The sequence below is a fragment of the Ranitomeya imitator genome, chromosome 2, assembly GCF_032444005.1.
Source record: "Ranitomeya imitator isolate aRanImi1 chromosome 2, aRanImi1.pri, whole genome shotgun sequence".
Classification (NCBI taxonomy): Eukaryota; Metazoa; Chordata; class Amphibia; order Anura; family Dendrobatidae; genus Ranitomeya; species Ranitomeya imitator.
Genome location: NC_091283.1, coordinates 289299328 through 289325538, shown reverse-complemented (window position 1 = coordinate 289325538; position 26211 = coordinate 289299328). Strand labels below are relative to the sequence as shown.

The 26211-nt window shown below is 44.7% G+C and overlaps 1 protein-coding gene across 1 annotated transcript; it reads left to right on the top strand.

The window, feature by feature from the left end:
* The first annotated feature begins 6170 nt into the window (after positions 1-6170).
* LOC138663236 (zinc finger protein 436-like) lies at positions 6171-17298 on the top strand. The gene is made up of 7 exons (XM_069749401.1): positions 6171-6258; positions 11148-11297; positions 11428-11607; positions 11690-11813; positions 11897-11994; positions 12913-13003; positions 15368-17298. The coding sequence occupies exons 1-7, from the start codon at positions 6232-6234 to the stop codon at positions 16471-16473; spliced, it is 1776 nt and encodes a 591-aa protein (XP_069605502.1). The 5' UTR covers positions 6171-6231; the 3' UTR covers positions 16474-17298.
* The last annotated feature ends 8913 nt before the right edge of the window (positions 17299-26211 follow it).

The following is a 26211-nucleotide window of genomic DNA, read 5'->3' as shown; positions in this document are numbered from 1 at the left end:
TACTGTGTAACACTCATGCCTTATTGACCCCTGTGGATATATATTTGCACTTTAGCACAGCATGCACTTTTTGGCTACTATGTGAATAGATACAGCCGTATCATTCAGGGATCTTTTAGGTTCATATACCTTATGTGTTAGGCTAGCTTTGTCTGCCAACATACATTTGATTTAACCCTTGGTATCCGTGACATTTGTTAGCAGCCATTGCTCTCGTAGGCATATTAATCCAGCTCATATTCCTTAGGCATTTCTCCTTTTATGGCACACTTATGGCCTTTATATATAGATGTACTGTGTAACACTCATGCCTTATTGATTCTTGTGGGTTTTATATGTATTTATTTGGGATCATATGATTTATATTAGGTATTATATGTATTTTCCTCAGCAGACAGTATAATTCTGTCTCATGTATTTCCACTGACTGTAATTGGACTCTAATAGAATTTTTAATTGTACTATTAATAAAATTTAGTTTTTTATTGGCATCTAAGCTTCCGCTGTGGTTCTATTGTTTGATATATATATAAATAATTGTATCTGTTGTATTTTAGTTCTGAAGAAGGCCAGTATAGGGCGAAACATAAATGGATTATTTTTTACGTGCAATAAATTTATATGATTTCAGCATCTCATGCCGGAGTGCCAAATTCCCTTTTTTCTATTAATGAAGTTGAACCCTATTTGAGCAGCCTACAAGAGTGCCACACAGCCTTCTAGCACTCATTTCTATTTTTTTCAGACAATTGTAGAACTTTCTAAATTTTCTTTTATTGAAGGTGAAGCCTGAAAATCGAACAAAAATTTCTAAGAGATCTAATACTTCTGACAAATCTCTCCACATCTGCCATGTAAAGTATAATGTCATCCGCAAAATATGAGGCTTTGATCCTCCTGACCCCTACTTTTATCCCTTTAAATTCCCTCTGTTGTGCCAAGTAGTTTGCCAAGGGTTCAAGTGCTAAATCAAATATAAACGTTCACAAAGGACACTCCGAGAGGTTCAGAGGTTTTAATTTTTACCGTGGGATTTGTATACAAGACTCTTACAAAGTTTCTGAAATTACTCGTCATACCTACTTTGTCTAGTACCCGTCTTATCCAGTTCCACTTTACCTTATCAAACTGCTTCTCTGCGTCTAATGCAACTATCACTCTTATTCTCTCCACTTTTTATTACATCTAAGGGTAAGTTCACACAGGGCGTTTTTGCTGCATTTTTTTCTGCAGCAAAACCTGATCATCTTGGCAGGAAAGAAGCTGCCCCAAAAACGCAGGTTTAGGTACATTTTTTTCATGTTTTTTTTTTCTCTTTGCGCATGCCAATAAAGTTGAGTGCACACAAAGAAAAAAAAACAACTTCCTGTAGATAGAATGAATAGATAAATTGATTGAATAGATAGAATGAAAAAATAGATTGATAGAATAGATAGAATGAGTAGATAGAATAGATAGATTGATAGAACAGAATAGATAAATTACCTGCGGCTTCCTCTTCCCCGGCATTTTCCCAAGGTGCAGAGATTACCTCCGGTCAGGCAATGAGGGAGCGCAGGCTCGGTGACGTCACCGCTAGTTACTGAGCCTGCGCCCGCTCTGTCTCATTCATTCCCCAGTCGCTTACACCCGGGAGTGGTCACATTAGAAGTGCTCCTGGTTGTAAGCTTTATCACCCCCAGATTCTGGGTGGGACACTCGTTGTATCGGTCTACGATGGATCAGGGAGTATACTTTTGCTTTTTTATTTTATTTTTATTACAGAAGATCGAGGGCTTCGCTTTGGAATAGCAGAACAATAAAAATATGGTCAAAACTGTGTGTTGTTTTATTTCATTAAAATACTTCTACTACATAATTGTCTAAGGGTCACTTCCATCTTTCTGTCTGTCTTTCTTTCTGTAACGGATATTCATTGGTCGTGGCCTCTGTCTGTCATGGAATCCAAGTCGCTGATTGATCGTTGCAAGACACCCACGACCATTGCCACGACCAATCAGCGACGGGCGCAGTCCAGCGGCAACAAGGCTGCTCCTTCCTCCCCGCAATCAGTACCTGCTCCGTACTCCCCTCCAGTCAGCGCTCACACAGGGTTAATGGCATGAATACCCTCCCCCCAATCCCTAGTTTAAACACTCCTCCAACCTTCTAGTCATTTTCCTCCCCATTGAGGTGCAGCCCATCCAGAGGCGTAGCTAGGGTTTTGGTTTGGGGGGGGGGGGGGGGAAAGGTGCGAAAATGCTGAGCGGGCCCCTAACCAGGTAACCTTGATTACAACTGGGTGACGCGCCCTAATAGTAGAGGAGAACCTCAGCAGATGACCGCGCTAGTACTGAAGATAATCTCTATATAAAGGCCAACATGGATATTACCGCCATATGGTCAGTGGTAGATACCAGCCCTACAGAACATATAAGAGATCACAGCACAGGCACAGATAATGACTTACCGCTGACGTTCTTTCTGATGGAATTGTTCATTTTTCCCATCTTTTCTATCTGGCCCAGATTGACATGACAACTTCTTCCAGCCACGAGTCGGCTGCAGAGAATACAACAAAGACACATTTCACTTCTCATATTCCAGCCTCATCACCATCTATCTCCAACCTGCACAAACTCCTCATCCTGCTGATACCCCAATTCTGAGCCGCTGCTGCCATATGTGACCCTATTACTGCATCTGCTGTGTGGTTCTCTGTGCCTTCTAAATAATAAAGCACCCCTCCATAATAGAGTAATGCCAGGTGCAAGTGCCCTAGAAAACAGTGCCCACATTTTGCCCCCTAGAAAGAAATAATGCCCTGTATGCCCCTTTGCTAGTCACAGTAACCTGAGTTCCCCTATAAAAATAAGTACCCACTTTACATTTAATAATGTCTTGAGACTCCTCCCTGTACAGCTTCCTTATACACAGTATGATGCTCTCTTATACACCGTATAATACCCCCTCACTGTATAGTACCAACTACACAGTATACTGACCCCTTAGTTACCCCCAAACTGTTTGATGGCTCCAACACTGTATGATGGCCCTTTCACTGTAATCCCCACACTGTACAATGGCCCCCTAGATAGCCTCCATATAGTATAATGAACCAGATTGTCCTATAGTATAATGCACTCCGCATAAGCAGACTATATTGTATAATGCACCCCCATAGGCAGACTCTATAGCACAAGGCAGCCCCTATAAGCAGACTCTATAGCACAAGGCAGCACCCATAGGCAGATTATGTAGTATAAGGCTGCACCCCATAGGCAGACCCTGTAGTAAAAGGCAGCACCCCATAGGCAGACCCTGTAGTATAAGGCAGCACTCCCATAGGCAGACCCTGTAGTATAAGGCATCACCCCATAGGCAGACCCTGTAGTATAAGGCAGTACCCCATAGACAGACCCTGTAGCACAAGGTAGCACCTCATATGCAAACCCTGTAGTATAAAGTAGCACCCCATAGGCAGACGCTGTAGTAAAAGGCAGCACCCCATAGGCAGACCCTGTATTATAAGGCAGCACCCCCATAGGCAGACCCTGTAGTATAAAGCAGCACCCACATAGGCAGACCCTGTAGAATAAGGCAGCACCCCATAGGCAGACCCTGTAGTATAAGGCAGACTCCCATAGGCAGACCCTGTAGTATAAGGCAGCCCCCATAAAAAAAAACTGTAAATACTAACCTCTCTTCCTCCTTGTTCCTGCGGTGCTCCGATCTCCCACGCATCTGACAGTGGGCGCCGGGTAGTGACATCATCGCGCCCGCTGTTAGTGTCGGCAATGTCAGACACTGACAGGGAGATGATGGGACAAGGAGCGCAGCTCTCCTTCCCTCATCAATGCGGTCAGTTGTATTGGCTAAATGCCGAAACAACTGAGCTTGCGGTGATGGGCAGGGGGCCCACTGCTGGCAACGGACTCCTCCCTGCCTGCTCAGGGGCCCCATAGTGGCAGAGCAGGGAGATTGATTCTGCCTGCTCGCCGCAGAACGTAATTGTTTCGATGCATGGTGACAGTAGCGTAGCTCCAGGTGGGCCCCCTCTGAGCACCGGGCCCGGGGCGATGGTCCCCTCTGCCCCCTGGTAGCTACGCCACTGAGCCCATCCCTAGCATAGAACCTGTAGTAAACTGAGAAATTGGCCCAGTTCACATGGAACCCAAACCCCTCCTTCCTACACTAATTCCTGAGTCACTTATTTATCTCCTTAATTTCCCTTTGCCTCTGGCGTGGCACGTGGTACAGTCAGTATTTCCAAGAATACCACCTTGGAGGTCCTTGCTTTAAGGACCTTCCACCTACCTCTAACTTTGCCATTTGTGTCAATGTGCACTGTGACCACTGGGTCCTCACCAGCCCCTCCCAGTAATCGGTCAACCCGATCAGCGATGTGTCAGACTCGAGCGCCAGGTAGGCAGCACACCGTTCGCCAATCCCTGTCTTTGTGACAGATTGCCCTATATGTTCCCCTTATAATTGAGTCCCCCACTACCAGCACCTGTCTGGCCTGCCCTGCTCTCCTATTTCCCTCCTTACTGGAGCAGTCACTCCTCCGGCTTTCAGAGGACATGCCTGGCTGCAGCAGTGCTACCCCTGTACTGGCACCACCCTCATCTGCCAACGTAGCAAACATATTGGGGTGTGCCAGATCAGGACTAGCCTCCCTGGCACTCTTCCCTCTACCCGGCCTTCTAACGGTCACCCAGCTTGCTACCTCACTATCCTGCAGCTCCATCCTACCATCCCCCCTCATCTATCCCATTGAGCTTAGTGAGCAGAAGACTCCTTTCCATAGTGTCTATGGATCTCAGTGTTGCCAGCTGCTCATTTAGATTCAGAATCTGGGCTTCCAAATGCACAACGTGCTCACATCTCGCACAGCAGTATGCACCCTCGATCGGCTGATCAAGGACTGCATACATGTGGCAAGACGTGCACTGGATGGCATTAACAATAGTGGAGCACATTTCCTAATGGGGATTGCACCAGACAGAAACGTTAAATAAAAAATATGTGCAAAGTATTAATAAAATACAGACAGCAATTCAGTAATTCCTCCCTTGGAAACTCCCTGAATCCAAAGTCACTAAATCACAAGTCACACACTTAGCTCAGTTCGCACTTATGCTCCGGACACACTCGCTAAGAAAGAAGATTTAAAGAGATTTTTTCCCCTTTAGCAGCAATCCAACCTCCAGCTCAATGACTTCTGTACACCTTGTACACACACAGCTCCGCTCCATACACCTTGTACACACGCGGCTCCACTCCATACACCTTGTACACACACGGCTCCGCTCCATACACCTTGTACACACACGGCTCCGCTCCATACACCTTGTACACACGCGGCTCCACTCCATACACCTTGTACACACGCGGCTCCGCTCCATACACCTTGTACACACACGGCTCCGCTCCATCCACCTTGTACACACACGGCTCCGCTCCATCCACCTTGTACACACACAGCTCCGCTCCATACACCTTGTACACACGCGGCTCCACTCCATACACCTTGTACACACACGGCTCCGCTCCATACACCTTGTACACACACGGCTCCGCTCCATACACCTTGTACACACGCGGCTCCACTCCATACACCTTGTACACACGCGGCTCCGCTCCATACACCTTGTACACACACGGCTCCGCTCCATCCACCTTGTACACACACGGCTCCGCTCCATCCACCTTGTACACACAAGGCTCCGCTCCGTACACCTCGTACACAAACGGCTCCGCTCCATACACCTTATACACACAAGGCTCCGCTCCATACACCTTGTACACACACGGCTCCGCTCCATACACCTTGTACACACGCGGCTCCGCTCCATACACCTTGTACACACGCGGCTCCGCTCCATACACCTCGTACACACGCGGCTTTGCTCCATACACCTCGTACACACGGCTCCGCTCCATACACCTCGTACACACGGCTCCGCTCAGTACACCTCGTACACACACGGCTCCACTCCGTACACCTCGCACACACACGGCTTTGCTACATCACTGTAAACCCCTCCTGACCCAAACACAAATATCCCCTCATCCAGCACCATGACAACCAGCACAGCAGAGTCCTGCATACACTGAGGCCCCTGATCATGTGACCCTGACTCCTCCCCTCCTGTGACCTCATCACAGGTCCTGTGCGCACAGAACAGCCATATATGTGGAGTGCGGCTCTGCGGGTGGAGGTCGGTGCTGGAGGCTCCATTATTCTCTATGTGGAGTGCGGCTCTGCGGGTGGAGGTCGGTGCTGGAGGCTCCATTATTCTCTATGTGGAGTGCGGCTCTTCGGGTGGAGGTCGGTGCTGGAGGCTCCATTATTCTCTATGTGGAGTGCGGCTCTGCGGGTGGAGGTCGGTGCTGGAGGCTCCATTATTCTCTATGTGGAGTGCGGCTCTGCGGGTGGAGGTCGGTACTGGAGGCTCCATTATTCTCTATGTGGAGTGCGGCTCTTCGGGTGGAGGTCGGTGCTGGAGGCTCCATTATTCTCTATGTGGAGTGCGGCTCTTCGGGTCGAGGTCGGTGCTGGAGGCTCCATTATTCTCTATGTGGAGTGCGGCTCTTCGGGTCGAGGTCGGTGCTGGAGGCTCCATTATTCTCTATGTAGAGTGCGGCTCTGCGGGTGGAGGTCGGTGCTGGAGGCTCCATTATTCTCTATGTGGAGTGCGGCTCTTCGGGTGGAGGTCGGTGCTGGAGGCTCCATTATTCTCTATGTAGAGTGCGGCTCTGCGGGTGGAGGTCAGTGCTGGAGGCTCCATTATTCTCTATGTGGAGTGCGGCTCTGCGGGTGAAGGTCGTTGCTGGAGGCTCCATTATTCTCTATGTGGAGTGCGGCTCTGCGGGTGGAGGTCGGTGCTGGAGGCCCCATTATTCTCTATGTGGAGTGCGGCTCTTCGGGTCGAGGTCGGTGCTGGAGGCTCCATTATTCTCTATGTGGAGTGCGGCTCTTCGGGTCGAGGTCGGTGCTGGAGGCTCCATTATTCTCTATGTGGAGTGCGGCTCTGCGGGTGGAGGTCAGTGCTGGAGGCTCCATTATTCTCTATGTGGAGTGCGGCTCTGCGGGTGAAGGTCGGTGCTGGAGGCTCCATTATTCTCTATGTGGAGTGCGGCTCTGCGGTGGAGGTAGGTGCTGGAGGCTCCATTATTCTCTATGTGGAGTGCGGCTCTGCGGGTGGAGGGCGGTGCTGGAGGCTCCATTATTCTCTATGTGGAGTGCGGCTCTGTGGGTGGAGGTCGGTGCTGGAGGCTCCATTATTCTCTATGTGGAGTGCGGCTCTGCGGGTGGAGGTCGGTGCTGGAGGCTCCATTATTCTCTATGTGGAGTGCGGCTCTGCAGGTGGAGGTCGGTGCTGGAGGCTCCATTATTCTCTATGTGGAGTGCGGGTGAAGGTCGGTGCTGGAGGCTCCATTATTCTCTATGTGGAGTGCGGCTCTGCGGGTGGAGGTCGGTGCTGGAGGCTCCATTATTCTCTATGTGGAGTGTGGCTCTGTGGGTGGAGGTCGGTGCTGGAGGCTCCATTATTCTCTATGTGGAGTGCGGCTCTGCGGGTGGAGGTCGGTGCTGGAGGCTCCATTATTCTCTATGTGGAGTGCGGCTCTGCGGGTGGAGGTCGGTGCTGGAGGCTCCATTATTCTCTATGTGGAGTGCGGCTCTGTGGGTGGAGGTCGGTGCTGGAGGCTCCATTATTCTCTATGTGGAGTGCGGCTCTGTGGGTGGAGGTCGGTGCTGGAGGCTCCATTATTCTCTATGTGGAGTGCGGCTCTGTGGGTGGAGGTCGGTGCTGGAGGCTCCATTATTCTCTATGTGGAGTGCGGCTCTTCGGGTGGAGGTCGGTGCTGGAGGCTCCATTATTCTCTGAGAGCTCGGAAGGGAAGGAGCACTGTTTAACTTTTTCAACGTAGAATTGGCTGGAATTGAGATCGGACGCCATGTTGCGTTTGGAGAGCCCCTGATGTGTCTAAACAGAGGAAACCTCCCAATTCTAACTCCAACCCTAACCCGAACACACCCCTAACCCTAATCCCATAATCCTAAGCACACCTAACCCTGACACAAACCTAACCCTAATCCCAACCCTAATTTTAGCCCCAACCCTAATGAAAAATAAATACATTTTTTTTATTCTATTATTTTTCCCTAACTAAGGCGGTGATAAAGGGGGTTTGACTTCCTATGTATAGCGGGTTTTTATATTTGGCAGCTGTCACACACTAAAAGACGCTTTTTATTGCAAAAAATAGTTTTTGCGTCACCACATTTTGGAAGCTATAATTTTTCCAAATTTTGGTCCACAGGGTCACGTGAGGTCTTGTTTTTTGCTGGACGAGTTGATGTTTATATTGGTAACATTTTCGGGCACGTGACATATTTTGATCGCTTTTTATTCCGTTTTTTGTGAGGCAGCATGAGCAAAAACCAGCAATTCATTAATTTCTTTTTTGGGGGGGGGGGCGTTTATACCGTTCTGCGTTTGGTAAAATTGATAAAGCAGTTTTATTCTTCGGGTCAGTATGATTACAGCGATGTCTCATATCATTTTTTTTTTTTTATGTTTTGGCGCTTTTATGCAATAAAAACTATTTTATATAAAAAATAATTTTTGCATCGCTTTATTTTGAGGGTTTTTACTTTTTATTTTTTCACTAATGACACTATGGCAGATCTCTTTTTGCGGGACAAGATGATGTTTTCAGCGGTACCATGGTTATTTATATCCGTCTTTTTGATCGCGTGTTATTCCACTTTTTGTTCAGCGGTATGATGATAAAGCATTGTGCTTTGCCTCGTGTTTTTTGTTTTTTTTACGGTGTTCACAGAAGGGGTTAACTAGTGGGACGGTTTTATAGGTCGGGTCGTTACAAAAGCGGCGATACTAGATATGTTTTTTTTTTTTTTTGTTTTTTTTTTTATTTACATAAAGAAATGTATTTATTGGAACAATATTTTTTTTTCCTTTATTTAGGATTTAAAATATATATATATATATATATTTATCAGATAGCTGATCTGACACTTTGCTCGCAAGCCAACCTCCCTGCAGGACCCGGAAGGGCCCCCGTGGCCATCTTGGATCCAGGGTCTGCAGGGAGGAGAACGAAGGAGACCCTTGGAACAACGCGATCACATCGCATTCCGAGGGTCTTAGGGAAGCACGCAGGGAGCCCCCTCCTTGCGCGATGCTTCCCTATGCCACCGGAACGCTGCAATCATGTTTGATCGCAGTGTTTCCGGGGTTGAAGTGTCAGGATCGGTCACAGTGTCGGATGTCAGCTGTGATAATCGGCTGACACTCGGCTGCGATCGTATGACGTACTATCCCGTCCATGTGAATTAAGTCCCAGGTCACATGGACAGGACAGTACGTCCGATGGCAAAAGGGGTTCAGCAATAAGCCCAAATATATTCAAAACCAGATAAGGCTCAGCTGCATGTTAAAGAACAGGTACATGTCATCAAATCAAGAACTTATAAAAAAAAAAAAAAAAAAACCTAAGAGCTCTGAAACACACTCAATGCATTTCCCCTTTCAAGGTTCATCAGGAGTGAATACAGTATACATAGTATAAAGAGACTACTTAGCTGCTGAAGAAATTGCTATGACCTGACAATAGCAGGGTTTAGAGTTCAAGCACATAAGGAAACGATGCCCCTTCATAGTGTGCTACATGATACGGTGCATGTTGATCCATGTTGCTATTGTGCCGGTCTTAGCAATTTATTCAGTCACTATAATTGTGGTATACTGTCCAAACAAACTCTCATTTCAATATCTCTCCTCCTATTCCTTTCCCCATCCCACAGAGCTGGATAGGGGTAGGAGGGACAGTCGCAGGCGTAGGGTGCCAACCTGCACTGATAGGTAGCAACAGTTCAGTTTAGTGATAGGTACAGGCACCTCCTGCTATCTTTTAAATGGTGGTAGTGGTCCTTGTTATCACCTTACTGCGTTAAGACGTAATTAAAGGTAATTTTTTAAGTACAGTATTTACACAGTGAATTTCTTTGCTCAAATTTTTCTGTACAGGAACAATCTTATTCTTGCTGTGATTTCCTCATGGGTTGTGCTCACAGCCCAACACCGTGCAGGACGATTGGCATTTGCCACAGAACATCGGGATTGGCAAATTCGCCACTGGCGCCCTGTGCTCTTCACAGATGAAAGCAGGTTCACACTCAGCACATGTGACAGACGTGACAGAGTCTGGAGACGCCGTGGAGAGCGATCTGCTGCCTGCAACATCCTTCAGCATGACCGGTTTGGCAGGGCGTCAGTAATGGTGTGGGGTGGCATTTCTTTAGAGGGCCACATAGCCCTCCATGTGCTCGCCAGAGGTAGCCTGACTGCCATTAGGTACCGAGATGAAATCCTCAGACCCCTTGTGAGACCATATGCTGGTGCGGTTGGCCCTGGGTTCCTCCTAATGCAGGACCATGCCAGACCTCATGTGGCTGGAGTGTGTCAGCAGTTCTTGCAAGATGAAGGCATTGAAGCTATGGACTGGCCCGCCCATTCCTCAGACCTGAATCCGATTGAACACATCTGGGACATCATGTCTCGCACGATTCACCAACGTCACGTTGCACCACAGACTGTTCAGGAGTTGGCGGATGCTTTAGTCCAGGTCTGGGAGGAGATCCCTCAGGAGACCATCCGACGTCTCATCAGGAGCCTGCCCAAGCTTGTAGGGAGATCATACAGGCACATGAAGGCAACACACACACAACTGAACATCATTTCCTTGTCTTGAGGCATTTCCACTGAAGTTGGATAAGCCTGCCATTTGATTTTCCATTTTGATTTTGAGTATCATTCCAAATCCAGACCTCCGTGGGATATTTATTCTGATTTACATTGATCATTTTTATGTTTTATTGTTTTCAACACATTCCACTATGTAATGAATAAAGATTTGCAACTGAAATATTTCATTCCGTGAAATCTAGGATATGGTATTTTAGTGTTTCCTTTATTTTTTTTTGAGCAGTGTATATAGGTTTTATTAGTAGATGTAAAGAAGAAAACTAAATACTGTAAAATAATAAATCTCATATGTTTCCCCTTATTATGTCCAGTAATTGTATTATTACACGGGATTTTTATGATGTTACATCGGCTCATCTTCTCATTCAGGTCTCTACAATATCGGATGCTCTCAGTGAAGATCTTCTGTATAAGAGAATTTTCCTGATTTACCCATCAAAGATTGATATGGACAGAGACAAGATGGCGGAGAGGATATTACACCTCACCCTAGAGATACTCTTCCGGCTTACTGGAGAGGTGAGAGATTCTGATGACGTCACATTACATCATTCTTATCTATGGGAATAACAGATGGACAGAACTGGAGAGGTGAGGAGTCTTGGAAATGTCTGTAGTGAGACTTATTAATGTGTCTCTCCATAACCAGGATTACACAGTAGTGAAGAAGACCTCTAGTGAGCGCTGTCAGGACCCTGTGTCTGAGGGATGGGGAAGACCCCTGAGCCCAGTCACGGGGCCTCCACCTTACCCCCTGATACATGAGGACATCAATGACCAGAAGATCCTAGAACTCGCCTACAAAATTATTGAGCTGCTGACTGGAGAGGTGACACTGCTGGGAATGCTGGGACATTATACAGTAACGCTATGAAGGGATCAGGGGATGACGGTATCATTGTATGTGTCAGGTTCCTATAAGGTGTCAGGATGTCGCCGTCTATTTCTCCATGGAGGAGTGGGAGTATTTAGATGGACACAGAGATCTGTACAAGGAGGTCATGATGGAAGTTCCCCAGCCCCTCACATCACCAGGTAATAGACAGGACTAAATACACACGGCCCATAATTATCTGTATGTAAAGAATGAGTTCAGTCCCTGTATGTGTCTCCTCCAGTTCTATCCAGTAAGAGGACAACACCAGAGAGATGTCCCCGTCCTCTTCTTCCACAGGACTGTAAACAAGAAGATCCCAATGTTCCTCAGGATCATCAGGTAGATGGAGAGAAGGTGTCATGAGATCTCCCCTATGAAGTGTAGACGGCTATGAAGATCTAGTGCTCAGTCTTGTTTTATTCTCCAGTATGATATGTTTTATGCTTGTGTAATGAGAACGGTGCAGATGGCAGGCAGGGCTGCGACCAGGAATTTCGGTGTCCTATACTGGCAAAACTTTTGGGCCCCCTTGGGACTTCGCCCAGACTACCGCCACAGCTCCGCCTCCAACTCTCATACATTCCACAGTCTCACTGCCCACTATATATAATTGAGTAATGCAGCCCCATAGCAGTATAATGCATCCCCTTAGGAGTATAATGCACCTCTATAGTAGGATAATGCACCCCCTTAGTAGTATAATGCACCCCCATAGTAGTAAAATGTACCTCCATAGTAGAATAATGCACCTCATAGTATATTGCACCCCCATAGTAGTATAATGCACCCCCTAGTATAATGCCCTTCCATAGTGGTATAATGCACCCCATAGTAGTATAATGCAGCCCCATAGTAGTATAATTCAGTGTCATTCTGCAGCTTTACAAAAAAAAGGTTTATCCTTACGTGGCTGAGGTCCAGCGGTGTAGTCCACCTGATACATCTGAGGCGTGTACCATCATATGTGAGTGTCATTATACGCCGGCAATGTGCCCACTGACATCAGCTGCCAGCTTGTGATGTCCCGCAAGGCAACAGATTTTAACTTGCCGTGTGTCTGACGATGCATGATCAGTTGAGCCGCTGGGGCCCGTAGAGAAGAAGCGGCCTGCTGCGGGCCCCCTCTGCTCGTCAGGCCCTGTTAGCCAGTAAGGACTGTAATGCTCTGATGGTGGAACTGATGGCAGGATTAGAGCTGATTATAGATGTGACTATCTTTTCTCTTCATCTGTCTGTGACTATTACGATGTGTTTCAGGGTGAAGATCTGACCCATATTAATACTACAGAGACATATGTGAGGGGTGATGAGCGGTGTAAAGAGGAGATTCCTACATATGACTACCCAGGTGAGTAGTGACCACTAAATGCAGAGAAGACACAGATTCTTCTCAGTCACCGGCTGTGGCTGCTTTATTGGTTGTATAGCCCGGTCGTATCACAATCGGGTGTTCACCATTTTGCCTCTAGACCTCAACATTCTCCTCCATCTTACTTTGACACATCAGCTGTAAACTGTTATAAAATAATGTATTTGAATGTCTAATATTTCTTCTTGAAACTGATCTGACATCTACCATTGGCCCTTATAATCGTTTAGCTTGAAAGAGCCACTGAGCCCCATACTCTAATTACCCCAGATAGGTTTCTCCACTAACTCCATTTATTACTGATGGAGACTGTTGAGTTTGATAATTTCAGTAGATATGTTTTTGTCTTTAGTCACAGTTTTTTACTACAGTAGTTACTGCTCAAATCCTCTGATTTAACCACTTCCCGCAGTCCTTTTTTGTTCCTAATCAGGACCCAATTTTTCGAACCTGATGTGTGTCACTTTGTGGTGATCACTTTGGAATTCTTCACAAAGGATAATAGGAAACAAATGGACCTTGCAAATTATTTTCCAACTTCTCTTGAATCTGACAATACTCTATATACAGTTGTGCACTACTGTCTGGGCACATGGCAGGGTTAAGAAGCTATTTAGCTATTTGACTGCAGATCTTGCAGAAATAGTTTGCAGACACGATGCATTGATGGCACTGTTCGTGGTCACCTTGCAGCTCAAAAGATGGCCACCATGAACAGACTTGGCGCTATCTACTCCATTTTACAGATCCCAGGGATTGCCTTGTTCATCATACTTTAACCCTTCTACATGGGTCTGTACATAGACAGAGACCCCTAGGCTTTGGCCATGGTGTTACCCTCTGTTATGTGATGCGAGCTGTAGCAAGAATAGTCAGGTAACCGGGTCAGTACCAGGAGAGCAGAGAAAATACAAAATCAGGAGACACAAGAGTAGTCAGTAAGCGAGCCGAGGTCACAACAGGAAACAAATAAACAAGCCGGGAGCTGAGCACAGAGGAATTAACCAGAGGAGAAGGCTGTATCTGACAGATTTCAGCAATATGCTTCGAGCTTTAGTAGGGTGTGGTGCTTTCCAACTGGCTGGAGCAGGGAGCTGGACAACACAAACCCATACTGCCAGACTGGATGGTACTACAAATCCCAGGCACCCTAAACTTAGTGGCAGGACAGAGCCTGCATCGCTCAGAGCTTCTGGTTTTGATGTCTCCTCCATTACCAATGCCGCCTGTAGAATAAATAAGGTTGTGCCTGGTAACAGAACCAGACATCACCGGAGCAGATCTCAGATAGGACATACCATATGCAGAAGCCCTAATATGAGAAAATGGCAGAAAACCAGAGCAGTAGAAATCCCTATAAATTGGCTTAATTTTGGAAATTATAACCCTCAGGGGATTAATGTATTGGAGTAGTGACTATGTTCTTCCCAGAGCCACTTTCCAGAAATTAGCACGCAGTGGATATTGGAGAGTGAAAATTGCAAATATGCCATTTTATTACCCAACACACAGTGCCCAGATTGTGCTCCAGGAGACACACACATTGAAAATTAAGTGGGTTCTTATCACTATAGTAATGCCAAATTCATTATTATTTTTCATTATTCATTTTTATAGCGCCATTTATTCCATGGTGCTTTACACGTGCTTTATACATGGATGCTAAATGTGGTTTGGGCACACTGCAAGGCTCAGAAGCGAGGGGAAGATTTGACTTTGGGAGAACGGATATTGCTGAAAATTGGTGTATGGAAGCCATGGTGCTTTTTAAGAGCCTTTGAGCCACTTCCAATGTAGAAACCTGAGTGGGGATTTGTTTTTTTGTGAGATGAATAGAAGGTTTATTGGTATAATTTTCCTCAACATAACATTGTTTGGTGACTTTTTACTCTATATTTCAAAGGCAGAATGGACAAACAGTTGAACACCATGGTCTACTGGTTCTTCCTATGAGGTTTTCTATTAGACTGTGAGCTGTCTTGTCTTGGTGAATAATTACGTATTCAACATAACTTGTCATGTTGTGGACAGTTTACGTACAAATGTTAAAATATGTAAAATTCAAGGATTTTTTTTTTTTTTTAATTTAAATAGATTTTTATTAAGAATAAACATTACATTTTATCCATCTTCCAGTTTGTTACATACAAAGTTTCCCCATTTTCGAATCCCCCAACGATCCCAACAAATCCCCCTCCCCCCTCCCCCCCCCCCCCCATGACAGCTCCTCTCCAATGGAACTTCTATAACCAGTATTGATGACTCTATGAACCACTTAACTCCCTTATGGCCGCTTAAAGGATTTTTTTTTTAATGAAAACTAATTGGTTTTATTTTTAACAGATGACTGCACCAGGCGATCAGAGGGGCAGCTGACATCTTCAGTTTTTAAATCAGATAATCTTATGATCCCACAGGATACAATTGAAGTGAATGCCATTACTCCAGATATACCATCATCTCTTCACAGCAAAGATCTATCGTCTGATCTTTTGAAACAGGCCCTGTCTTCTGATTCATTACCGACTACTAAGGAAAATCAAAGTCACAAAATAAGCATTAAAAAACAAATTGGTCCTGAAGTAAAGAAGCCATTTTTACTTTTAGAATATGGAAATAGTTTTCCCCTCAAAGAATCGTTTCTTAAGCATCAAAAAATTCACACAGCAGAGAATAGATTTTCTTGTTCCAAGTGTGGGAGATGTTTTAACCGGAAGTGGAATCTTGTTCTACACCAAAGAACTCACACAGGGGAGAAGCCTTTTTCATGTTCAGAATGTGGGAAATGTTTTAACCAGAAATCGGCTTTGGTTACGCATCAGAGAACCCACACAGGGGAGAAGCCTTTTTCATGTTCAGAATGTGAAAAATGTTTTAGCCAGAAATCAAGTTTGTTTGAGCACCAGACAACTCACACAGGGGAGAAGCCTTTTTCCTGTTCAGAATGTGGGAAATGTTTTAACCAGAAATCGGCTTTGGTTACGCATCAGAGAACCCACACAGGGGAGAAGCCTTTTTCATGTTCAGAATGTGAGAAATGTTTTAATCAGAAAGCGAATCTTGATAGCCACCAGAGAATCCACACAGGGGAGAAGCCTTTTTCCTGTTCAGAATGTGGGAAATGTTTTAACCAGAAATCAGGTTTGGTTGAGCACCAGACAACTCACACAGGTGAGAAGCCTTTTTCATGTTCAGAATGTGAGAAATGTTTTAACCAGAAATCGGCTTTGGTTACGCATCAGAGAACCCACACAGGGGAGAAGCCTTTTTCATGTTCAGAATGTGAAAAATGTTTTAGCCACAAATCAAGTTTGGTTGAGCACCAGACAACTCACACAGGGGAGAAGCCTTTTTCATGTTCAGAATGTGGGAAATATTTTAGCCACAAATCAAATCTTGTTAGACACCAAAGAATTCACACAGGGGAGAAGCCTTTTTCCTGCTCCTAATGTGGGAAATGTTTTAGATGGAATTCAACTCTTTAATAAACATCAGAGAAGTTGCACAGGGGAGAAGCCTTTTTCATGTTCAGAATGTTGGAAATATTTAACCAAAAATTTTAACTTCTTAAAACAGTTGTCTTACTACTAGGACAACACCTTGTCATTCCTTATATTTGACCTCCTTAAAACAAAAAAACTCATACACCGCTCCCTTGCCAGTGCCAATTCAGCGGTGTCAGAATTCATGTGAGGTTGTTACAGTACACAAGCCCTGCGCCCAATCGTGCCGGCTTCACTGTCCCCGCCTTCGGAATATTTAACATAAACAGGAAACCAGAGCTGCGGCTGCTCTCTACTTCCTCCTATTGTTTGATTTGAAGTTGGGGACAGTGACATCAGCGCTGACTGGCCGCAGGGCTCACATGACGTGACAAACTCACATGATCTTTATGACTGCAAGTGCTGACACTGCTGGAGCTGCATCGGCATGGAAGGTTTGAATAATTATTTTTATTTTAACAGGATCAAACATAAGGCTGGAGAAGGGATTGTCCAAGTAGAGAACAACCCTTTTAAACATAAAAAAATCCCACACAGCGAGAAGTCATTATCATACCTAGAGTGTAAAGAATGAATTACTTAAATTGTATTTTGTTGACTTTTAAAAATAGCTCTGACCTGGAGAAAATTATATACAATGGGTAAAATAAATATTGGATACTATACCGATTTTGCAAGTTTTTCCAGATACAAAGAATGAATAATTTTTTTTTTTTGTAGGTTCACTTCAACTGTAAGAAACAGAATCTAAAAATAAAAGCCAGGAAATAACATTGTATGATTTTTGCATAATTAAATTGCATTTTATTGCATGAAATACCGTATTTTTCGGACTATAAGACGCACCAGACCATAAAACTCACCTAGGTTTTAAAGGTGGAAATTAGGGAAATAAAAGCTGAAGCAAAAAATGTGGTAAAATTGTATTTAATATCGCCTACATCCTGATACATTGTCACGATAATGTGAATATGCCATGTTTGAGTCTGCCTAGCATTACAAGACACAACCTGTGGGCAATTCCGACCCCCCCCCCCCCCCTCTTTTCTCTGCTGGTTGTGTGTGTGAGAAGAATTTTTATTGCCCCCTGCATATAGCAGTTTCTGTGAAGGCTGCTCACTCCTCCCATCTAGCACTAGTTGAAACTGGTGTAAGACATGAGTTTCTTTGTTCTATTAAAGTTAAATATCATGGCACGAATTTGGGCTGGAACTATACGAATTACATATTCGGTAGACCTATCGGCCACTGAAAGCACGAGTAGCTAGGTGCAACAAGTGCAAAGTGCGGATTTCTCCTTAAGCAGATCATGTAATGGCTCCGTATTTACACTTAACAGAACACCCCTGATGTGGGGAACATCATGAGCATCGTGTCGTACTTATGTGAGGTTCACATAGCAAACTATGCATAAAAAATAGTTTTCATATTGTAAGTAAAGGGGAGGTTTCAGCCCTCAAGTGATGTCACCACAGTGGGAGTGCCTGGGCTTTAGGCAGGGAATTGTTGTGAATTCTGCTTTTGGGCTCCCTCCGGTGGTTGTTGGTGGTAATGCAGTTGTCCCTGTGTTGCAGTCTTCGACCGGTGTATCTGCTAATTGCAGTTCTGACTGGGGTATTTAGGTTTGCAGGACTCTTTAGTCCTTGCCAGTTGTCAATGTTTCTTGGGAGGTGTTGGATCTCTGTCTGGCTTCTCCTGCTTAGCTGCCAATTCAGCAAAGATAAGTGTCTGTTTCTTTTTTTCTATGGCACACAAGCTGTGTGCTTGTTTTTTGATTGTATTCCTGCTCTGAATTTAGGATTCTCTGGAGTTGCAGATATACATTCCACGTCTTTAGTTAGATGGAGGAACTTTTTGTACAATCTGCTGTGGATATTTTTGGAAGGGTTTTAATACTGACCGCACAGAACTCTGTCCTATCCGTTCCTATTTTAGTTAGTGTGGCCTCTTGTGCTAAATCCTGTTTTTCTGCCTGTGTATGTTTTTCCTCTCCTACTCACAGCCAATATTTATGGGGGGCTGCCTATCCTTTAGGGTTCTGCTCTGAGGCAAGATAGTATTTCTATCTATAGGAGTATTTAGTCCTCCGGCTGTGACGGTGTCTAAGATTTGTTGGGTACATCCCACGGCTACTTCTAGTTGCGGTGTTAAGATCAGGATTTGCGGTCAGTATAGTTACCACCTACTCCAGTGAAAGTGTTCATGCTGCTCCAAGGTCACCGGATCATAACGGGGAATATCTGTGTAAAGCAGGATTCTTGCAGTGCCTTTTGCTAGGGATTCGGCTACGACAGGCTGTGCAATCTGACCTGAGAATAAGTGGGGAAGGTCCCCTCCCCCAGCCAGCATACGGCGTACAATTGAATGATATGAAAGAATCGTAAGTCAATTTTCACGTTAATCCCTTTTTATTTGTAATTGCAATATACACATGATTCGTTTTCTTTATAATATCTTTTTAATATTTTTGTAAATACTGCTGTTAGAGAAGGGATTTCCAACCTACTCAGGTGTTCTGTCTTTAGGTACCTACGCAATGAAGCAATAATCAGAGAGACACACGCTTGTTGTCTGTCAGAATAGTCTCTGCCCCTTTATTTTTAGGGCTGGGCTTATAAAGGCCCAAGATCAAAAGAAAATGTAGAGTTACATAATAAATTGGCATAAATGAATGTCTTATACAATAAGTTGAAAAAACATCCTGGGATATAAGATGGATGAGGTGAAAGGATGCAGGGAGTTGTTGTGCATATTTGCGGTTTTATTGGATTTTGGCTGAACATTCTGGATTTTGAGAAACTCTGGCCGCTACTATGTGGAATGTTCCGGGAAACTGTTCACAAGGAGAGACAGAGGATAACATCTTATGCAAGACATTGTGCAAGACTTTGTTTTTCGGCTATTTTCTGATATTTAAAAAAATGAAGATTAACCATTTCTTTAACACTGCCTATCTTTTATGGAGTGAAATATATAATTTTACTAGCTTGTCTCTTCATGCTCTATATGACTGTGCATCCTCTGAGGTGAATAACGCTACTGATTTGGGTTGGCTCAAGGCCCGTTACCTTTGGTGAAAATCGGAGCTGGATGCAGCGACCTTGTTCTGTGCAATTGGGTGTCTTTGCAGCGACCGGTGGCCTTGATAATTATTGTTCCTGCCAGAGTGGGAGTAGTTATATCGTCCTCGCTGAAGTGTGCCCAATAGCCAGTACATAGCAGGCAGCCTTTCTGGCGACTAATTACCCTAGGTGCAGTACCTGATCTGACCTGAGGGTAAAGGGGGCGCCCGAGAGCTGCAAGTTCCAAACTGGGAAGTGGAATGTAGATAAATCCCCTTCAGAAGGAACCAGGGGAAATCAAGCAACCCCCCTTGTTATCAAAGTATCAGGGATGTCTGACATATTGTTGGGATCCATGACATATTGTTGGCAGCACGGTGGGAACCGTAACACACATGGTCCCCTCATCCCTACTCTGGTATGCATGGCCCTCTCATCCCTATCTTGGTATGCATGGATACCTCATCCCTATCCAGGCAGGAATAATCATCCTCATTTCTATCATGGTATGCAGGGCCCCAAACTCATCCTAGTATGCATGGCCTAATCCCTATCCTGATATTCAGGGCCCCTATCTTGTCCTAGTATGCATGGCACCAATCCCTATCCAGGTATGCAGAGCCCCAATCTCGTCCTATTATGTATGGCCCCACCCCTATTCTGGTATGCAGGGCCCTCATCTCATCCTAGTATGCATGTCCCCGACCTTATTCTGGTATGATTGGCCCCCTTCCGGTCCTGGTATGCATGGTCCCAGTCTATCCTTAATGCAGCAGCCAGGGTTGTCCATCTAGCTAATCGGTATTCAGACGTGTCCGCACTTCACCAGTCATTACACTGGCTTCCCATTTATTATAGTATCCAACTCAAAGTACTTGTTCTCACCCACAAAGCTCTCCACAGTGCAGCGCCCCCTTACATCTCCCTCCTTTCGGTCTATCGGCCTAACCGACCACTGTGCTCTGCAAACAAATTTCGACTAACCTCTGCAGTAATCCGTACCTCCCACTCCGACTCAAAGACTTCTCCCATGCTGCGCCAATCCTCTGGAATGCCAATGAAATTTAAAGAGGCGGAGGGCACCACTGGGTTTATAAATAAATATTGGGGCTCACCATGGACTCGAAAAACTACGATAAGACCAAGGAAAAGAAAAGATCATGTCCACAAAAATGGGAGCACCTCAAACAAATGTCAAAAAATACAAAGTTTTTATTGATAAACATAACAACAATATACCACACAAAAAACAAGGCTAAAAACATTTAAAAGTGCAAAATATAACACAGAAGAACACAGCAGTCATATCCTAATATAGGGAAAATGACGACCCACAACCCTATCCCCTCCCAAAAGACAGAGATATATATAAAGCGTAGTGACCTAAAACACGGTCATGTACCCATATATAATGTAAACAATACAGAAAAACATTGTCCATGTAATACTCTCAAACCTCAGCTGAAAAAGTGCAGTGCATACATACGCATAGATCTACTGATATCACAGTACCATATAGTCCTAAAAAAATTATTTTATAAATCAAGAAAAAATGCTAACCGGCATGTAACAATCCATGCCCAGGCGGCTGCTGAAAAAGGCTTATTACACACATTGAAAACATGCTAGACATGGTAATCTCATGCATGTCAGAATTGAGCATATACCTACGCCTAAAGAGATCCATATACGCATGAAAAACCAGGGTCATTGCAGGCTAATGAGGGAGAGCAATAAGAGAGAGGGCTGTGGGGTGCAACCCACGCGTATCGCCGCAGCTGTGGCGGCTTCCTCAGGGAAAAAAATCCTCTGGAATGCTCTACCCCTAGATATTAGGACCATCTACAATTTGCATAGTTTTAGATGCTCCCTCAAAACACATTTGTTGAGAGCGGCCTATCACGTTTACTGATCAGTCATTGTGTGTGTGTGTGTGTGTGTGTGTGTGTAGCCCATTTACTACTTCCATCTATCACCCACCCCCTGAAGATGGCTGGACCATCATTGTAAGTACAGACCTGTACTTTGTATCTCCCCCACCTTATTGTAGATTGTAAGCTCTCAAGAGCAGGGTTGACTTATTTTGCTTTAATTATTGTATCGTTAACATTGTTACTTACGACTGTTGTGTTTGAAACTGTTAAACTGTAAAGCGCTGCGGAATATGTTGGAGCTATATAAATAAAGATTATTATGATTGGCCCCATCAGAAAACATGAAAAAAATAAATCTTTTCACTTACCTTCCCTGCGCACCCACGCAGCATCTTGTTCCGCTGCCATCAGCTGCATTATGCTTGTAAGCAGCGCATGGCAGGGAGGTCATAAACAGAGCACAGCTGCCAGAATACGCAATGCTCTGCACGCCGAGACTGTGTGCGCAAAGAGCAGTGAGTATTTATTGTTCTTCAGTAGCGCAGTGTCAGCCAGACAAAGGAGGGACAAAAAGTCCTGCCACCCTCTATGCTGTCCTGCAGAGAGTGGTCACGGCCAGGGCCATTCTTAAATAGAAACCAAAGTGTGAAAAAAAAAAAAAAAAAACTTTGGTTCCTATTTAAGAATGGTCCTTTACCAGCACATAGCAACATCTCCTTATACAAGCAAGTCCCCTGATGACTTGAGCTTGGAAGAAATGCGTCGGGCCGACAAGAAAGGGAGCGTGCAGGGCATGTGTATACAGGGATAGCTGTGGACTGCCCTAGTAAGGGCAGGAGTCTTGGGGATAGCTTAGGCTACGTTCACACTAGCGTTCTGCTAGTGTGCGTCGCCTTAGCGTCGGGCGACGCAGCGGCGACGCACGCGTCATGCGCCCCTATGTTTAACATGGGGGGACGCATGCGTTTTTGTGTGTTGCGTTTTGCAACACTTGCGTCTTTTTTGCCGCTAGCGTCGGACCAAGAAAACGCAACAAGTTGCATTTTTCTTGCGTCCGATTTTCGGCAAAAAACGACGCACGCGTCGCAAAACGCACACGTTTTTGCGTGCGTTTTGCCGCATTTTTGTGTGCGTCGTGCGTTGCGCCGACGCAGCGGCGCGCAACGCTAGTCTGAACGTAGCCTTACTGTTAGCCTCATAGCGATTGACATAGGGATTGTCATCTCTGCTTTACCCGGTTGTTCATCGAACATGGGAACATCTGGTGCTCCTATACCTGCCTGATGGAATTGGTGAGACCGTTCCTTTTATTCTGTTTAAAAGTTACAATAAGCATCTCTTACAGTACATGCTAAGCAATTGTTTGTTGTCTATATATGCGCCTGAGTATATAGGGATTGTTGCTGTCTCTTATTTATCTGGGTACGGCCTCTTTGAACCCTGTCTCAGTAATAGTAGTTCCGTAATTACGATTGGAATTTTATTAATCCTATTTTGGGCTCATCTGCCTCTTAAATCCATTATATATGATTGAGACTTGGCCCTTCTGTTTTTTATATTCACTTGGGTGACTTGGTTTTAATGACTTTAGTGTATTAAAAGTTATGTTTTATTTTCCACTTTTTTGCTTTATGTCCTACCTTCCACCTGTTGAGTCCTTTTCCGTCCCTGGCTTCCTGGATGTAGGGATCCAAGTAAATGACACGCAGCACAAAGGTTGTGTGGTCATAAACAGGGGTAGCCCCGGAGCACGCCTGCCTCACTGGGCGCTGCCCCTTCTTTATATAGTAAGAAGTTAGGCATTTACAGACATGCGCACAAGCGCTCATATTTCATAATCACTTACAAAGCAAATCTATACTAGTGAAAAGTTACAATATCTGGTATGTGGGTGAAAGGCTACAATATCAAGGAGAAATGCGCGCGTGATTACTTCTATAAAAGGAAATGTCAAGTTTGCTGTGCAGAAGCAGATTTCATCTGGGAGACAAAATGGATCCTTTGGTTCAGTCTGGTCTCCACAATTCCCCCCTTTGACATATTCTTTTATAATTTGTCATAAATTTTTGCATGAAGCTTGTGCATTTTCTTCTTTATGCGGCAGTATACTAAAATATAAAAGAAAATTAGTACGGCAATAATAAACTTTATACTCTTGCATCTATTACACAAAATGTATTTGTGCATACTGAGATACCCTTGAGTACAATCTTGAATAACACATATATGATTACAATAATCATAACTATATGTATTATGCTCTGCATAATTCCGGTAACCCACCCACCGATCCCTCTGAACCAATTGGCCGGGTTAAGAAAAGAAAAGGTATCTGACCACCAGCTATCCTTATTTTGGTCATTGTCTTTGTCATACTGATCCCTGAGTCGTTGTACGTCCTTTAATTTGAATGTCATACTCATAGTACTATTCGGGTCTATATAATGACAGCAGGTGGGTCCAATGATTTGACACATACCCCCTTGTGAGGCAGTTAGGTAATCCAATACCAGGGTATGTTGGTTGACGACTATTATAAGCTGATTCTGTACAGCTACACTAGTGTTTAGTATATCCAATATATCCCAGATCTGATCATCTAGATAATCCGTGGCTCTAACTAATTTATCCCACATTTGTGTTAACATAGGATAAATAAAAATGGTACTACCAATTTTGTTGGGAATTCCCATTTGTACTATATGCGGCCTCCCCGAGGGACGTGGTGAGTTATCTGCAGCTCTTTTATACAGTGTGTGCTTGGGCACGGCTTGCATATTTACTTGTGTATTTGAAATTATGAAAGTAGCTGGGGTTAGGCGTCCTAATGTACAAGTACCCTTTATACCTACGGGAAGCCATTTATATGCTCCTTCTCCGCATATCCAAAATGTACCTTCAGGCAGATCCCATAGAGCTGAGTGCTGCAATACCAATCTGTGAGCCAAATCCACAAAACTAGATACATTTTGAAGCATACACCAAGAGGGTTTTTGTCCCAAGGGGCTACAGTACCCGGCTGCGGGATTCCCACACACATGCATTCCGTTGACATACTCATCAGATTCATTACAAACCAGGTTCCCCGGCTTACTTGTACAACTGTTATCATCACCTTGGGGGAACAACTCAGAATGTTCCCATTTTCTATTATGTATGTATCTTTCCAATACTACAGGTTTGAAAGCATCAGAGGGAGGGGCGGTTGTACTGAAACTGAGCTGTAGATTTTCTGTGGGGACCTGTCCTAAATTAGTTAATCCAGTCTTATTCCTAGGGACCCAGGCTCCACCCTTATAGGCCAAATATTGTAGATGTGTACTATTCCCTGAGAGATTACCCTGCCACCAAGGAAATTCTACCCATCCCACAATCGGTATGGCGATTGTAGTATTCCATAGCCTAGTATTACCAGTTTGGTTGTTGGCCAGGTTGTCTGAACAATTAGGCCAAGCGAATATTTCTTCTGCTGATACGGGAACTGCTAGAAAAGGTATACTTGTGGCTGATACCGGCGAATGGGTACAGATCCAACAATCTGTCAGGGTTTGTGTATTGTTTAACAAGTCGTGCACTAATTTTCTATGATGTTGTACGAATCTATTGTTCAAAGGGGCTAAAGAATTTAGTCTTTCCCATGCCTTCGTTGTGGTTAACATTATTAACATCAATATCATGAGTTTTATACTGTTTTTTTTGCAATGGCTTGCATGTATCCATGATGCCTTTCCTTCAAGCTTGACTGATGTAGGTGTTGTCAACAGGACTTGGAAGGGTCCGTCAAATCTTGGTTCAAGAGCCTTTCTGGTGTGTCTTTTTACATAGACTTGATCACCTGGTTCCAACTTGTGACTTCCTTCAGTGTTGTCAGGATCTGGAAGGGAAGCAAAAACTTGTGCATGCACCTTAGTTAAATGTTTCTGAAGATTTTGCACATAAGAAGTCAATGACTCAATATTTAACACAAGTTGCTGTGGAAAATAACATCCTAAATTGGCAGTCCTGCCAAACAAAATTTCATATGGAGACAGTTTAGTCTTACCCCTTGGGGTATTGCGTATTGAGTAAAGGGCCAGTGGAAGGCATTCTGTCCAAGGCTTTCCTGTTTCAGCCATGGCTTTCTGTATTTTTAATTTTAAAGTTCCATTCATGCGTTCCACCTTACCAGAACTTTGAGGATGATACGGAGTGTGTAACTGACTTTCAACACCCAACATTTTCAGTACATTTTGAAATATTTCTCCAGTGAAATGAGTACCCCTATCTGACTCGATCAATTCAGGGAGACCATAACGGGGCACCAGTTCGGCAACTAGCTTTACAGCAGTGTTTTTAGCTGAAGCCTTCCGAACTGGATAGGCCTCTGGCCACCCCGAGAACATGTCCACACACACCAACACATACTCATACCCATTACTCTTTGGCAGCTGGATAAAGTCTATCTGCAACCGTTGAAACGGGTAGAGAGGTCGGACGTGGTGCTTCATAGGGGTCTTTGCTGTCTGTCCGGGATTATGTGTCAGGCATATAGCGCATGCAGCACAATAGTCTCTTGCGTAGTTGCCAAAACCTGGAGCCAACCAGACTTGCTTTGCCAGTAGTGTCATTGCATTTGCAGACACATGCGTAGGGTGATGTAATCCACCAACTACTATCGGGTACCAGGCTCTAGGTAGACATATTAGTCCATTTTTCTTCCAAATTCCCTCTTGTTCTTCTGCCCCTTCCTTTTTCCACCTGTCCCTCTC

Coding starts and splice junctions, on each gene's coding strand:
- LOC138663236 (XM_069749401.1), top strand. CDS start 6,232: ATGTGGAGTGCGGCTCTGCGGGTGGAG. Junction 6,259..11,147: donor GTGCGGCTCTGCGGGTGGAG/GTCGGTGCTGGA, acceptor CTTCTCATTCAG/GTCTCTACAATATCGGATGC. Junction 13,004..15,367: donor TCCTACATATGACTACCCAG/GTGAGTAGTGAC, acceptor TATTTTTAACAG/ATGACTGCACCAGGCGATCA.